The sequence below is a fragment of the Squalius cephalus genome (genome assembly GCF_949319135.1).
Source record: "Squalius cephalus genome assembly, chromosome: 18".
NCBI lineage: Eukaryota > Metazoa > Chordata > Actinopteri > Cypriniformes > Leuciscidae > Squalius > Squalius cephalus.
Window position 1 is genome coordinate 27,915,900 of NC_137139.1, and position 17,930 is coordinate 27,933,829.

The window sequence follows — 17,930 nt, forward strand, 5'->3', positions numbered from 1 at the left end:
TCCTATAAAAAATGTCAACATATTAGAAGCTCGATAGTGTGGTTGAGTAATACGAAATAGAAAGCTATGACTAAAAACTTTTTTTATCAAGGCTTGTTACAGCGTTGCGCCCGTGGTTTCTTGATACTTGTTCAAGCTCGTCTTTTACAATGCGGTGTTTTCATTCCCACGCGTTAATATGTTTGTATGTAAATGCACCATAATGATGGACGTAGGTGGCTGACATCGTCCAAAGAGGTGGGCGCCTGCCAGGAACCAGAGAGACGGGACTTCCCAAGCCTTGATTCCTAGCACCCACCCACCCACCCGACTCCACCACCTACAAACACACACATGAAAACAGCCTGCTATTACATCCACCACAGTGGTTTGGGATTTGGCGTGTTCCAACCTAAACAGCCGTTCTGACTCTCTCCACACACAGTTCAGGTCATCGAATGGCTCGCACAGTTCTATATCTCACTGCTGTGTGACCTTGTTGTCCTTTTCATCTATTTATTCTTGCTGTTCATTGTATATTTGAATGCGTTTTATTGTATTTTTGGTATTCATTTGACCCTCTGTTACATTGTGGCCTCGTGATGCTCTTGACCCTCTTTGGTTTGACCACAGGAAGTGAAACAGCCCCATGACACCATCCTGACCCATCCAACTATTTCTATTCTTCCTGCTTCCCATAGGTAAGAGGAAACTCGTAGGATTTTTTTGTTTTGTTTTAAAGTTTCAGAATATATATTTTTTTTACTTAAAAAAAAAGAAAGACGAAAAAAGAAAGACGAAAACTGAATGGTTTAGTAAGATATTCTATACAAGTAAATATAAATAAATTATAATATAAGTGTGTGTATATATATATATATATATATATATATATATATATATATATACGTATGTGTGTGTGCCTATAATAATTTATTTTTTTCATCCTTTATATTTTTTATGTAATATAATAATATTTAGTATATCCATTCAATTTGAACTACTGTGCAAAAGTTTGGGTTGAGTAAGATTTTATTTTTTAAAGAAATAAATTCAACTTTTATTTAGCAAGGACATTAAGTTGATCATAAGTGACAGTAAAGACATTTATAATGTTACAAAAGATTTATATTTTAAAATGTAAAGAATTAAATGACATTTTAAAATATATTAACATAGAAAACAGGCTATTTTATTTGTAATAATATTTCATAATATAACAGTTTTTACTGTATTTTTAATCAAATAATTAGAGTTATGGTGATCATAAGAGACTTCTTTCAAAAACATTAAAAATCTTACCGACCCCAAACTTTTAAAAAGTATTTATACTTTTAACAACTAATTTTTCTTGTCAAAAAAATATAACATTACTATCAGATTGTCAGTAGCCACAAGTAAACATGAGAACACGTTTTCAATTACAAGGAAAATCCTCCCGAGCTACTTATGATGAGAGCATTCATGTCTTTGGTTTGTGGTCCATTGGGAAAATTCACCCTGCTGCTGGGAAAAGTGGAAAATATGTGTATGAGTAATCAAGAGTAACGTAATTTCATCCGATGCACAATTTATATACTGTAACAGCTCTAAATAAATAGCATTCCCTTAAACCTCAAATAAAGTGTATGTTTTTAATTAAACTCACAGTTCAGTGCAGTGCATTCAATATATATCAATCTGTTCACCAAACACAGATCCATGCACGCCTGCAAACAGTCAGGTTCAAAACATGTGTTACTACATTAAATGAGGGATTTTATCATTTAAACCTGAAAATAAGCAGAAATGTTTTAGGATTTTGAAATATTTAAGACAAAGAAAAGCTATAATGTCACCTGCAGAAATATTTAAGAATCCACACTATAGGTCACTTATGCACACCAAACTGAGCAAATTTAGGACATGCACCATGTGAACTCCTGCTTTCATTGGAGAACAAGATGCATTTTTGAACCCCATGCTGTATTGTGCAACAGCGCTGGCCGGGTGAATTAAAGAATACAACGATCGTGTACGCAGCTCCCCTCTACCCCCGTCTCATGCCAGAAACCACAACAGTTAGCATGAGCACCTAGACAAGCCTTTATCAGCGCTCAGCAGAGCTTCCGCCACCCAACATCCCCTTTCCCCCTGCTCTCCTCTCCTTCTGCAACCACAACTCTCACCACACCCAAGCCCACACTGGGAGCCGGTGGGATACAGAGCCACCTTCATGTCAGACACTCATCACAGGCCAGTATGATGGTGATGATGATGATGATGATGATGTCCATCAATGCCCTTCTGATACGGTGTGGAAAAGATGAGCGGACACATACTACGCCGTGACCGCACAGATAAAGATCTTATTGTGAAAGACGTCCGATTATCTGAGGAGTTTTATCTCAAGCACTATTGAGACACAGTTACTATGCGCAATGAGACTGTGGGCGCAGGTTCCTCATTCGGAGTCCGTCAGGTGTAACGATTGTTTGGTGACAAATAGGATTCTAAGAATTCTAATCTCTATTGCAAAATATTTCTACTGTACATTTGACTAGTTGATCCATTAGAGCAGTGCTATCTGAGGAGTCAAAGACGGACACTCATAAGACTTACGTGATGATTCAGAAATTATTCCATAATAATCTACTGCCGAACATTGTAGGCCTTATGAATGTATTACTAAGACAAAATGAATTGCAACAAGTACAACAAGCTCTAAATGGCTGCAACTATAAACACACACAGGTTTACTATAAACACACCTATATATATTTGATGAAATATGTAAAAAAAATCCTATTGACCCCAAATTTTCAAATGTTAGTATATATGAATCCACCACAAAACAAAGACACGAATGCTATACGCTGAATATAGAAAATAAAAATTATTGTTCTGGGAACAGCACCGTTGAGCTGTGATCAAAAATGCATCATTTATTATATATATATATATATATATATATATATATATATATATATATATTAAAAAGTCAGTAATATTGCAAAATATTACCATTTAAAATATATTATGATGCAAAGCTGAATTGTCAGCATCATTACTTCAGTCTTCAGTGTCACATGATCCTTCATAAATCATTCTAATATGATGATTTGCTGCTCAAGAAACATTTTATATTATTATCAATGTTGAAAACATTGCTTAATTTAACTTTTATTTTATGGAAACCCTAATCATTTTTTTTCTTTGGGTGAATAAAGAACAAAGAACAGCACTTTACTGTCACTTTGGATCAATTTAATGCACCCTTTCTGAATAAAAGTATTAATTTCTATCAATAAATAAATAAATAATAAAACTGAAACCAAACTTTTGAATGGTATATATAATGAACATGGCAAATAATATATAAATAATATAATATATATGGATAAAAACTGAAAAAATAATTCTTGATTTATGAACAGCACCGTGAAGCTACGATTCTCATATCTAGGTGACATATCCATACCTAAAAAAATAAAAAGAAAAATTAAAAAAATGACACCAAGGAAACACATACTGTATCCTCTCTGATATAAAATAGGGTAATTTCGAAATGTTCTTCGTGGTAAAGTTGTGAAAACCCAGTGTTTCATTGCGAAACTCGCTGGTGAGCCACCTTACTGAACAAGCATATAAAGAGCATCTTTATTCAGAGTAGAAACTACTTTTTGTGCATTGTGCTTCAAGACTCGTTTTAGAGGCAAAATGAAATGTAGCCAACATGCTCAGAATAGTATTGTGAGTTTTACTTGCAGGTTATCCCACCACAGATCTCTAGATTAAACCGTTTTCTAAGTCTAAGAACAAAACAAGTGACCTCTGATGTCAGTCGCTGTAGTAAAGAGCCGTGAGCCGCGCAGGGAAAACCCCTGTACGGATTCGTTTTCACAGTGGTGCTTCCCAGAAAAAGTGACCAATGTAATTATGATCCCCAGTTGTAGGAGGATCTCTTAAATTATCTCTGAAAAAAACAGGACAGGCTGGAAGCATATGCAATTTTGAGGAGGACTTGTGTCATTGAGGCCAGCGTGTCATTCACGGAGAACAAACAGATTCCAAACCCAATCAGTTCAGAATCAGGATCCGAATCACTCATTATCTTTGACTAAGCGTCTGGTCCCGAGAGCCAGAGGTTTACAGTTAGAACTAGAATTTTTTCCGTTGCTGGGAGCATGATGAAGTCATAGTACCCAGGTAGACTGTGAATCACCTTTAGTAATATTCTGTAAAACACTATGTAAATAGGAGCAAGTTTTGAAATTCTGTAATAAAAATATTTTTTGAGGTTGTATTATCCTTAAACACACACATGAGTAATGGGACACATACATAATGAAGTATGAAAAGTTTGTAAATGGGAATTTTACTTTAATTTGTAGGCCATTTGTTTTCTTCTCGACATCTATACCTTTTTATCAGTTAGATTCAATTTCAAGTGAACAGGCCTTATTAGTAGCTACTAATTAGTTAGTTCAGCTGGTAAATTCATTTGGTAAAACTTTCAGTTCAGACAAAATGTTGGATCTAAAATTGATTATACAGGAAAAACATGCATGGCTAAAATGAGTTCCATAGGATGCTGTGATTGTTTAAGAGTTTTCCGGGATCATGATTGGTTCCCAGCCAAGAACTTTTTGCTAATGTTCCCATTAAGTTATGAACACTGGCTGTTCAAAATGTCCTGTTTTTTTAAAAGCGTATGTGAACGTTAAGGAAACATTCCGTTTTTAATCATTCGTCAAACATAATGGGAATGTTACTTTTGAATGTTCTCTGAACATTCTAAAACAAGTAGTACAATTTAAAAAAACGTTAGATGAACGTCCAACCAAAATATTTCAGGGAAAAAAAAACACTCCATGAACAATGTATAAATAACGTTTTTATGCCAACGTTTTGAGAACATTATTAAAGACCAGATAACTTTGAATGAACATTCTACTGACAATACTGGAAGAATGTTTGTTCAGAACTTTGAGAGAACCTTGACATAATGTTCTGAGAACATTCCCTGTTAGCATGGGTCTTTTCTACCCTGTAATACTACAACATATACACACGCGCACACACGCACACACACACACACACACACACACACACACACACACACACACACACACACACACACACACACACACACACACACACACACACACACACACACACACACACACACAGTATATAGTTGGCTAATCCTATTTAACTCCATTTGAATTTTTTATACTTTAGCCTGTATATGTCAAATTGCGTGTTTTTAACCCAAACCTGCCATTGTTTAATAAATAAAAAACTGTCATGGTTCACCAGACTGTGTGGTCCGACACACAGGCTAAACTATCAACATCAATATTGCTTCAATAGTAAAGGTATTAAATAGACATAGACTAGGCCTAAATATTGTGCATTGTAGGAGAACAGTTTCTTTGCTTTGTTTTTTTTCAATTAGGCTAGTACATTTAGGGGACATTCTACCAGAAACGTATACATTTCCACTTAAAAAATATCTTATTCTTAAATCTGAACGTTGAGTCATAGGAGGACATGCTAAACCATGAGAAACACATATCATGCCATCTCGGCATGTTTTTATGATTGAATAAAATAATTTTTTATACGCAATTCACCCCTAAAATATGAGGCCCTGTCACAGACAAATTTGTATTTGTTAGAATGGTTTCCTAATGAATTTCTTTGATACAAATAGCATTTTCTTATTGGTCACATGTCCCTGATCGTATCTAACTTGGTTTTGTAATTCTCATAAGAAATTTAAGCAACTTTTCGGTCAACTGTAGTACACAAAATCACAGAATCGTATCTCATCTCAATCGCACTCATATAGTTGTAAAATAACTACCTTTACATAGGAGATTTTTACAAAAACATAGTTATCTACACAGTTAAAGAGATTAATTCATCAGTATTTCCTCAAATAGTACACTTTTATGTCATCATTTCCTGTGTGACAGGACTAAGCGTGGTATGACAGGATTGACTTTATTGATTGTGATGATGCAGAAAAAGTTATGTTTTGTGTTTTTTATTTAAGTTTTGATAAGCATTCCTATTTTAAATTAATATTACAATTTTAATGTTAATATTAGACTATGGTAAAGTTCAGCCAAGGACATACACTATATTGCTAAAAGTATTGGGACACCCCTCCAAATCATTGAATTGAGGTGTTCCGATCACTTCCATGGCCACAGTTGAATAAAATCAAGCACTAGGCCTCCAGACTGCTTCTACAAACATTTGTGAAAGAATGGGTCGCTCTCAGGAGCTCAGCGAATTCAAGCGTGGTACCGTGATAGGCTGCCACCTGTGCAATAAGATTCGTGAAATTTCCTCACAACTAAATATTCCATGGTCAACTGTTAGTGGTATTATAACAAAGTGGAAGCAATTGGGAACAACAGCAACTCAACCATGAAGTGGTAGGCCACGTAAAATCACAGAACGGGTCAGCGCATGTTGAGGCGACAGTCAAGTCGCCAACTTTCTGCAGAGTCAACAGCTACAGACCTCCAAACTTTGTGTGGCCTTCAGATTAGCTCAAGAACAGTGTGTAGAGCTTCATGGAATGGGTTTCCTTGGCCGAGCAGCTGCATCCAAGCCTTACATCACCAAGTGCAATGTAAAGTGTCAGATGCAGTGTTGTAAAGCACGCCGCCACTGGACTCAGTGGAGACGTATTCTCTATAGTGATGAATCACACTTCTCTGTCTGGCAATCCGAAGGGCGAGTCTGGGTTTGGCGGTTGCCAGGAGAACGGTACTTGCCTGACTGCATTGTGCCAAGTGTAAAGTTTGGTGGAGGGGGGATTGTGGTGTGGGGTTGTTTTTCAGGAGTTGGGCTTGGCCCCTTAGTTCCAGTGAAATGAACTCTTAATACTTCAGCATACCAAGACATTTTGGACAATTTCATGCTCCCAACTTTGTGGGAATAGTTTGGGGATGTTCCTGTTCCAGCATGACTGCACACCAGGGCACAAAGCAAGGTCCATAAAGACATGGATGATGGAGTTTGGTGTGGAGGAACTTGACTGGCCTGCACAGAGTCCTGACCTCATCCCCATAGAACACCTTTGGGATGAATTAGAGCGGAGACTGTGAGCCAGGCCTTCTCACCTAACATCAGTGCCTGACCTCACAAATGCGCTTCTAGAAGAATGGTCAAAAATTCCCATAAACACACTCCTAAACCTTGTGGAAAGCCTTCCCAGAAGAGTTGGAGCCGTTATAGCTGCAAAGGGTGGGCCAACTCCATATTAAACCCCTACGGATTAAGAATGGGATGTCATTAAAGTCATCTTTAAACTTTGTCATCCCAAAACCTTTGGCAATATAGTGTATAATAAGGACCTGATTGATTAGAATATATTTACAGTGTCTATTTATTCAAATAATGTTTTAGATGCGTTAAATGCATATTATATGCAATATATAATATATTATGCAAAAGGTTTAAAAAAAAGAACAATGCCATTTATTTGTCAGGCCCTGTCACACATAGCATAGCATTTAGCATAAAAACTGTTAACATGCAAGCAAGGAATTTCAGTAACCTTTTTAGATATGTTTTGGATTTAAACATTTTCATTATTTTCTGGGATGTTTTACCGTGGCGTATTTCACACATTTTATGTAGTTTTATGTAAACGTGACATGGCTGACTGAAAACATGAGGACAGTTGTAAAATAGTATTTATTTGTAGAATTTATATATAATTTCATGTTTTTGACCAATTGATGTGAATGATAACAGCTTGTTGTTTTTCTTCTTCTTCTAAATAATAGTTTTTAGCATAACAAAACTATGAAAGCTGTAGCTCCAATTTGGCTAAGGACAAGGACATGGACAGGATTTGTAATTTTAAAAAGTGTTTTTAATAAAGAAAAAATAGTTTAGTACCTGATTAATGACATATTCCTTTACAGAACAACTCACAGAAATCAAACATCAGCCAGTTTTAGAAAATTCTGGATGAAATACTTTTTATTCACTGTAATGATTCAAGTACAGATAATGTACGTTCCTGGTAGAATGTCCCTTAGGCTACTCTCCCATTTCTCTCTTAAAGCCCTGTTTGCATTAGTTCACTGGTGTAAAGTGAATAAAATATAGGCTACCTATATAAATATAATATTAAAAACAAAATTCCATGGAATATGTGAGGACATTTTCCAAGATTTGGCTCTCACAAGTAGCCAAACATGCTATCGACACACACATTTTACACAGCTGGATTCTTAAGATTTGTGTGCTTCTAGACTGTATTGTAGTGTGTAGATTGTATTGTAATGTTCACGTCAATGTTTTAATGTTTTTTACTGTTTTATTCGAATAATAATAACAAAGATAATAATAACCGCTTTGGGTAGGCCGATTAAAAAAAATCTTTATATTTATATATTATTATTACTAATATTTATTTATGTCCCGCAATATTTTCAATGACGTTACAAAGTACTTCCGCTTAGTTTTGCCCTTTTACCTCATGTCGTAAGCGGAAGTACACATACGCAGGAATTCAATACACGGAGCTGGAGTGAGCGCCTTCTGCACAGTACAATATGGATACGCTAATACTGGTAATAAGATTTTATCTCTATATCCCAATATATATATATATATCCCAATATAAGTGTAAATCATCCGCTAGCAGTTAAATTTGCTCTGTTACCTGTTCAAATAGCCCTTCCGCTACTTCCGCTAAACAATAAATCACAAATCAATCATACGAGTTTAGCAACAGCTTGTATAGGATACTTATTATATTTAAAGGTACAAGATTATACTGAAATATTACATTATAATATTGACTTTACAGCCTCAGCAGTTGCTGATGGGTATCTGAACTACAGTTTTACGTCTATTCAACCTTTGCCCTGATCAACTGATTAATTTGACTGTAATTCATTGGTCATCTGTCATGTTTGTGTCTGTGCTGTGACAGGAGCCCTCTCTGTACACTGTAAAAGCTGTTTTGATCATGGACAATGACGGAGAGAGACTTTATGCTAAGGTGAGACCATCAGATGATGAACATCAGGGTCATGATCAGATTTGAGTTGATATACAGTGACGTTTTATTTAAAGGGATAGTTCACCCACAAATGAAAATTCTTTCATTAATTACTCACCCTCATGCCATTCCAAACCATAAGACTTTCGTTCATCTTCAGAACACAAATGAAGATATTTCTAATGAAATCTGAGAGCTTTCTGTCCCTCCATTGACAGTCTACGCAACTAGCACTCTGACACTTCAAAAAGTTCATAAAGAGATCATAAAACTAATCCATATGAATTGAGCGGTTTAGTTAAAAAATGTCTGTAGAGACACGAATGCTTTATGATGAACAGGCTTTTATGAAAATTTAGGCTTTTATTCACATATAAATTCATCAGCGCACACATCGGGAGCTGTAGCATGTTCGCTTGACGTGCAAGAACCAATTTGGTTTATTCTCGTGTGTTAGGCAGAAATTCGATTAGTTTTACGATCTCTTTATGAACTTTTTGAGGCGTCAAAGTGTCAGTTGCGTAGCTGTCAATGGAGGGACAGAAATTTAATCAAAAATATATTAATTTGTGTTCCGAAGATGACGTTTGGAACGACATGAGGGTGAGTAATTAATGGGTGAACTATCCCTTTAACCCTGTAAAGCCTGACATGTGAAAATGATGTATGGATAATCAAGCAAACCTAAGTTGCTTCAGTCCAGTAAGTGTTCATTTTGAAATATTAATAGCGATATTAAAATTCTTACATTTACTTAAATAAACACCTGAAGAGGGACATTTTTAGGATTACACCAAAAGGCTTTTCACTTGCTAAAAAGTATGAACTATCAGTCAGACGCCACGTAGAAGATTGTGTGCAACAGGTTTTCAGCAAAGTTGTGATCATGTTGATCATTTAGAGGCCTTTGAAATTCATCAAATAGCAGGCTTTATAGGGTTAAACCTGAAAGTAAATACAGTTTTAGGATTCTGTCATAATTCACTCACCCTCATGTTATTCAAAACCATATAACAGTCTGTCATTTTCAAACTCACACCCTTTAGAAACATAAGCTCTTTGTTTGCATAAGGTGTATGAAAGAGTGTTAATTCAGTCGTATAGAAGTGCTCTGTCTGTATTATAAGCTTCATATATTAGTTTGCGACTGAGTTGTGTTTGTTTCAGTATTATGATGACACGTACCCCACAGTGAAAGAGCAGAAAGCCTTTGAGAAGAACATCTTCAACAAGACACACAGGACAGACAGTAAGTGATTATGTTACTGTCAATCTTGTGTTCGCCAACATAAAGTCAGATCTTGGAGTCATTCTTCCTCTCTTCCACACAGGTGAAATAGCATTGCTGGAGGGTCTAACGGTTGTGTACAAGAGCAATATTGATCTGTATTTCTACGTAATCGGCAGCTCCCATGAAAATGAGGTAATGCTTTATATTTCATCCAGTATTGTCTTATCATAACCGTGTGAATCTCATAAGTGTCATTGTCTTTCTTCACACAGCTGATGCTTATGTCAGTGTTGAATTGTCTCTTTGATTCCTTGAGCCAAATGTTGAGGTACTGTAGGAAAGACTTTTTCATTATGAGTTATATGGTCTCTGTCAGAAACCCTCCCCAAAAAAAGTTTGACTTTGATTGTTTTCTTCCTCTTTTTTTAGAAAAAATGTGGAAAAGCGAGCCCTGCTTGAAAATATGGAGGGTCTGTTCCTGGCCGTTGATGAGATTGTTGATGGAGGGTAAGCCATAATGAATGTATTCAAACTGATATTACATTTAAAGAAAAAGAAAAAAAAGAGGAAAACAGAAGCAAACAATTTTGTTCCATAGAGATCTTGCTGTACGTACACTATCGTTCAAAGGTTTGGGGTCGGTAAGGTTTTTGAAATGCGTCTCACCAATTCTGCATTTATTTCTTCCAGGGTTCCCACAGGTCCTTGAAAATCCTTAAAAGTTTGTGAATCTGAAAAAACAATGTCAAGGCCCTGGAAAGTTTTTGAAATTAAACACGCATAGATATAGGTCCTTTAAAGTGCTTGAATTTATTTTGTGCAAGAAGTTTTCTAGAAAAAATTCCATATTCCCTCCGGTTCGCTAATGTTATTTCGCCAACACTTCGTGACCTATGCATACTAGCTTGCTTTATTTACGTTAGTTACGCGCATTTACGCGTTACGTTAAGTGTTTCCCGCATGACGTACTTTGTGTTGTACGTTGCCATGATGTTCACACCCACAAAACTGTAACAATGTATCTTACAAGGTAACACGATGTAACCTTGCTCTCACTTGAAATGTGTCCCTACATTAAATCCTTGAATTTAAGGGTATTGGACCTGGAAAGTCCTTGAAAGGCCATTAGTGTTGTGAAATTTTAAAAATGTGACTATAACCAGCATTTCCCTTTAGCATTTTAAGTGCGTGAGCGCAATGGCCAATCAGAAGTGTTTAAGAATCCGTTCGACAGCGCTCAAAATGCTAGAGAGAAATACTGGTATCATCACATCCAAAGTTGTGAATTTAAGTTGTGTGCAAAATAGGAATATTGCATAAAACATTTGCGAATAAAGCACCGTTTCCATCCCATGTGTTCAAGAGAACAAAATCGCCACTTCCTGGGAAATTGGTGCAAAATATCTGTAATAAAAATAGAAGTTGCTGCAATCGGTAAAGCCACTGTGGCTCATCATATAAATGACTTGCGTCTCTCAGACAAAACGCCATAAACACTGTCATGTTATTTTACGTTCAGATGCCTGGTGTTGGGAACACAATCATGTGAGATGCTTCTGGCAGGGAATTAAACCAAATCAATTTGGCTCAGGCATTTCAGAATAATCAAACCAACATTTGAGATGCAGTGTGATGAAGTCGGTCCACTGGTTAGTCCAGTTATCCAATCACATCCACTGTTGAGGCAGACTCACGTGAGTTCTTTTGTTGCGCATCGAGGGATTTATTCAGTAAACGAGTTTCCATCATAGTTTATGCGCACGTCCTCTTATCTGATAAAAAATGTATCGTCCTCAATTGAGCGATTATTTGATGAGTATAAAGTTGAAAAGAACAGCAATTTATGTGAAGTAGAAATCTTCTCTGACATTATACATGTCTTTACTGTCACTTTTGATCAATTTGATGCATCTGAATAAAATTAAGTTCTTCCAAAAAAATCTTCTTGAACCCAAACCTATAAACCGTAGTGTACATTATAATTACCTTCATATATTTGTCAGATGCTCTTATCCAAAGCAGTATGTGCATTCACTGGGAGTACTGTGCTCTACTAGTTGACCTACAGACATTTCATGGATTTTATTACATTGTAATGTATTACAATAAATAATTTAAGTATTCTAATCAATCAATTTGTGTCATTTAATATTTGTATAATTATATCTATACTGTATTTAAAAAAAGAATTGGGAATCAGCAGGCCCACACAGAATCAACGGCTAAAGAATTGCAAATCATTCCTAAAATACTGTAAATCAGCCGCTCCTTACATTAATTTATTGGATATTCTGTCTGTTTTGATTATATTATGCTTTCAGCTACCATTAAGACTGTCATGCTCTTTCAGCTCTGTTTAACACTTTTTATTATGAATAAATGTCAATCCTGTAGCTCAAACAGTGGTGCAATGCCCAGATTTTAGGTACGTTTCCCAGGAAATGCATAAACTAATACAACAGATAACTTGATGCAATCCATTGATAGAATAAAAAAAAAAAACATTGCAGAAAATGCAGAAAAAGATTCCTTCTGGGTCTAGACATCGGCCACTGAAAACTCCACTGCGACCACTAGTGCTCGTGCGGCCGACATAAGATTGATTCTGGCGAGTGTTGTTTCCTGATCCTGTCCACATCCTTTCCTGTTTTCTCTATTTTCTCTATAAAGGGCCAAAAAAGGAAGCATGCATTTTTGAAAACAATCGTAATTGAGCCTAAAAATCTCATAGTTTTGGTGGCAGCGCTGATTAATTGTCTGTTTTGCAGTGTGATCCTGGAGAGCGACCCACAGCAGGTGGTTCACCGTGTTGCTTTGAGGGTAACTACTTCTTGTTCTCCTCTATTGACTTCCATTACACTGATGTGAATGTTAATCTGATTAGTATTTGTTGCCTCTGCTTCATCTCTCGTGCTCTGACGCCACTGATGAGCATTATGGTACTTGCTAGGCAGCTATTAAGTTTGATTTCCAATAATCTTGCATGTACGAGACAGGAAGCAAGCAAGCCAGCAGTCCTAAAGTCATCAGCATCTCCCTCTCTCATCTCGTTCCAGGGCGATGACGTGCCTCTGACAGAACAGACCGTCACTCAGGTGAGAGGAGTCCACGCGCTTCCTTCAGCGACACCTGTCGCGATCACCGCTCATGTTTAATAGCGGCTCTGCGATTGACCCGTGATTCATTTGGAAAAGGAGTCTGTGGTGGTCTGGTTTCACAGCTCCCACATTAAGAACGTTTCACTCGCTAGTCCGCGTGTGTCTGGCGCATGTAAACATGATGGCTAATTATTGGCGGCTGTCTGCCAGCGATGGCTCCCCGTGGCTGGCGTAGTCGTGAGTGTGGACTGATTAATGTTCTCGTTTAAGAGGCGCTGAGACAGGCTGACGGTATCCCTTTGGTGTCCGTGATTAATGGCTGTCTCCTCGTCTTCCCTGCTATATGGTTATGCTTTGCCTCGTCTTGTGCAAATTAAGATGATGAATTAATTCCTGGATGTTTTGCTGCGCCTGCATTACTCGATTACAAGGTTCCCCTCAACGTTCGCACCTTTACAAGTAAAAGTTTTGCTTTTTCACTTCGGCAGTTTTTTCATTTTAGAGACACACTTCTTCAAAAGTTTGGGGTCAGTAAGATTTAGTTTTTTAAAGAAAGAAAGAATGAAATTAATGCTTTTATTCAGTGAGGATGCATTAAATTGATCTGTAAAGAAAAAAATTTGTCTAAAAATCCTACAAAAATGTATCAATTAGAGCATATTAGAATGATTTCTGAAGCAATTCAGCTTTGAATCACAGGAATCAATTACATTTTAATATATTATTGCAATATAACAGTTTTCTATTTGAATATATTTCACAATATTACTGTTTTAGTATTTTTAATCAAATAAATGTAGCCTTGGTTAGCAAATTCTTACGACCCTAAACCTGTGGACCCCAAACACAGGTTTTAGGATTTTGAAAAAATTGGGGTATAAATTAGGAAAATATAGTCATTTCACTCATAGTTTCAGGCTTTTTGGACCTCACTGTATCTTAAGGAGGAGGTGCTAATATTTTGCCTCTTAAGTATTGAAAACCATAAAGCAGCGCCCTGATGGATGTGTGTCTTTTAAGAAAAATGATGCCATTAATAAGTCAAGAACACAAACACGTTAAAATTCAATTACCTTTTGTAGCTTTGGAGACAAGTGAGGTTTTTTGGGAGTGGTTTGGTCTATCCGTCCTCACTGAGTGATTGGATTTACTGAAGAGGAACACAAAATATTCATTAAATGATTCTGAAGATGGTAATTCATTCTAATTAAATGTGACTAATTATTTTGCATTGCCTAATTTAAAACTTCAAGTTATAATAAATTGGCAGAAGCCACTTTCACATATTCTTAAAGCTCCTATTGACACCTCAGATTAATTATAACAACCATTATAAGTGGATTTAAAGGATCACCAAGTAATATTTCTTCCATTTAAAGTTTGACATCTAAAAAACGTCTCACTTTATCTCGGTAACCCTCATATTATCAGATTGATTGTGGAATAAAATTATTATATTATATTAATACATAATTAATAAAAAATGTTTTTTTTATATATATATATATATATATATATATATATATATATATATATATATATATATATATATATATATATATATATTTATATATATATATATATATATATATATATATATATATATATATATATATATATATATATATATATATATATAATATATTTTCATTTAATACATTTTGGTAAATAAATTATATATATATATATATATATAAGTTATATATATATATTTAAGTTATATATTTAAGTAGTATAATTCTAATGTTTTACATTATATTTTAAATAAAGGTTCTAACTTTATTGGAATTTTTTTTCCTTTTTCTAGGTGCTACAGTCAGCTAAGGAACAGATCAAATGGTCTCTACTCCGATAGGACGCTTTTGGTCCCGTTCGTGAACTGAGATGAGGGGAATGAATGAGACTCAACCACTTTTCATCACTACTGTCCTATCTGCCCTTTTCCTCAAGTATTTTCTTGACTTTTAAAGTGCACATCCACTGAAACCGACTTCTAGTGTTTCTCTCTCTATCTCAAATATAAGACCGAGAACATGACATTTCTAAAGATTGTCATGGCAAGAGGAAGAAGCTGGAATATTGTCCTGGCGGGACTTTCTTTTGAGGGAAAAGTACCGGGGCGTGTTTTTTTTTGTTTTTTTTTCATCCCATTCCAGTAAGCGCTTGAATATATGGCTGGTTTTGTGAATGATATCACTGTTGTACTGTGAGATTTTCATTACGATTCATGTACATTCCAGTGGTTGATCTTGTTCCCTGTTCTTCCCTCTGACCCTTGCTTTGATTGAAGTAAACAAACCGTTTCACCCTCGTTCTGCTGCGGTGTGTTTTCTCCTCTTTTTGGGCACTATTGGGTTTGCAGGGCCGGTTGTGACTTTTTTTCTTTTTTTTTCCTTGCCAATATTTTGAGGTCATTTTGTTTACTGTTTTGTGAGTTTTAAGTCAATCATCACTATTACTACTGCTCATACATAGGATTAGGGACTCTTGGTGAGCTAGTAAACATGTTACCTCCCCAGCAACAAAACAGAAATGTTTAAAATAGCATCTGAGTTACTAAACAGATTTATAAAAATAAAAAAAATAGGAACTGTAATGACTGAGAACATTAGAGATGCTACAACATTTATTACACTCATAATTTAGACCTATTTTTAGATAGATAGATAGATAGATAGATATAGATAGATAGATAGATAATTACTGTATAAATTCCAATTGAAGTGCCTGTTTCCCTCGCTACTCTATCAATGACTCAAAGTCAATGCAATAGCGCCCTCTCCTGGTTGTAAATGAGACACAATCCTGAGGTTGAACTGCACTTAACATTTACTACACCGTTTTAACTTTGTTTTTGTTGCCCCTTTATGCTTGCTTGGCACTACATCATGCATGTAAAATTACAAGTGTTTTTAATACATCCACAATACAATACATCAAATTTTTTTTCCCCTCAAAATTTACGGTCAATTTTGAATTGGTTGTAAATTATGTGCAGCAAATGGCACATTTTTAAGAGGTCCTAAAACAGGCTGTTATTTAAAAACCCAGAAAAGCTGTTTTGGCCACAAGCCCTCTTACACTGCATGAGGAAAGTGTTTATTCCACTAAATATTCTGGAATAAAAACTGGCTGTCGCTAAACATCCATGGCTTAGTGTGTGTGTGTGGTTCAGGTAAACCATAATGTCCCCACGAAGATGACATTATCCATAATCCTTGACCTTGTGGGGACATCTTTTGTTCCGCATGAGGAAAACGGCTTATAAATCATACTATACATATTGTGATGTGTTTTGGGAATGTAAAAAATGCAAAGTTTTCTGAGATGGCTAGGTTTGGTTAGTGTAAGGGGATGGGATATATGTAATATATATGGACTTTTTTTTATGGAAAGTCATGAAAAAAAAAAAAAAACCCGGTGTGTGTGTGTGAGGCAAAATGTTGCGAGGAGGTTTGACAGCTTTGCATGCCTGCTTTTTCTCTGGTGGATTCCTCCCGTCTCTCATTTTAATGCAAATGAAAGGTTCCCCCTGGAGAAATGGTTGTAAAAATAGTAGTATATCACGTACATGCCTCAGAATCATACCTAGGACACTGTTATCGCACTGGGGGCGGAGACCAGACATCTGCAATATCAGGGGTCACTGTGACCAATGCTTTGAAAGAGTTCACTAAGATTTTATCAGGGTACATGAAAAGAGCCCATGGCTGTGTCTGAAACCGAAGGGAGCTGCCCAGTCAGTTAATGACTTAGAAAGCATATTGTTATTTTGTACCAGTTACTGTATTCAGCAACATAATGGCTCGTCTAATGATCTACAGCAAATTAAAGAGAGCTCCAGACATAACCAAGCAAATTTTTAGACTTCTTTCTGCTTTATCAGACGCCATTTTTATTCTTTCCATCAACCACCAAACCATACAGAGCAAATTTAATATAACTAAGTAAATATTTAATGACTTCAATGCCTGTTTCCCTGTAGAAATGGAATCATAAGTTGGAAAAAAAAAAAGACATTAGTAACGAATGACTTTAGTTATTTAAACCGGTGTTATTTTAGTATCATTGATATACTTATTATTGTAATATATTTTCATTTTCATGAAAATATTAGTTTTTATTAAGTTTTAGTTTTTAATTTTAGTTTATTTAGTTGTAGGTCAATTAGTACTTCAACTTAAATTAAGCGAAAATGAGACAATTCTTTGGCTAGTAGCTGAAATATGAAAATGTTTCATTTTTTATATTAATTTTTATTTTATATAGTGAAATAGAGAAAATGGTTTTAATTTTAGTAAAAAATAATACTTTCAACTTCTTTATTACACACCCAATTTATTTTCCACCAACAAATGAGGTTTAGAGATTATCAATGAAATACTTAACTAATATTTTGCGATAGAAATGGTATAATAAGCTAAAAAATCAATGAATGAGTGCATACATGTACCCTTAAGCACCATCTTAACTTTATTTTATAAGGTTTTTAAAAAGAACACACTTTCCATCAAGATTTTTTTTTTGTTCTTTGGGGGGAAAGTCGTATTTGAATGTTTTTATATTCCTCACACCCTACTTTTCATTCACGAAAAATTAA

General features: G+C 35.5%; 1 protein-coding gene across 2 annotated transcripts; it reads left to right on the plus strand.

Moving 5' to 3' along the window:
• Positions 1-8,459: 8,459 nt before the first annotated feature.
• Positions 8,460-17,182, plus strand: copz1 (COPI coat complex subunit zeta 1). Of its 2 annotated transcripts, none has more exons than XM_079850427.1 (9): positions 8,460-8,567; positions 8,933-9,001; positions 10,169-10,250; positions 10,333-10,424; positions 10,505-10,560; positions 10,662-10,739; positions 13,001-13,052; positions 13,229-13,327; positions 15,138-17,182. In XM_079850427.1, exons 1-9 carry the CDS (start codon positions 8,550-8,552, stop codon positions 15,183-15,185), a joined length of 594 nt encoding a protein of 197 aa, XP_079706553.1. In that variant the 5' UTR covers positions 8,460-8,549; the 3' UTR covers positions 15,186-17,182. The 2 variants fall into 2 exon arrangements, with proteins under 2 accessions (XP_079706553.1, XP_079706554.1); XM_079850428.1 differs by having other exon boundaries at positions 8,461-8,567; positions 13,289-13,327.
• Positions 17,183-17,930: the final 748 nt, after the last annotated feature.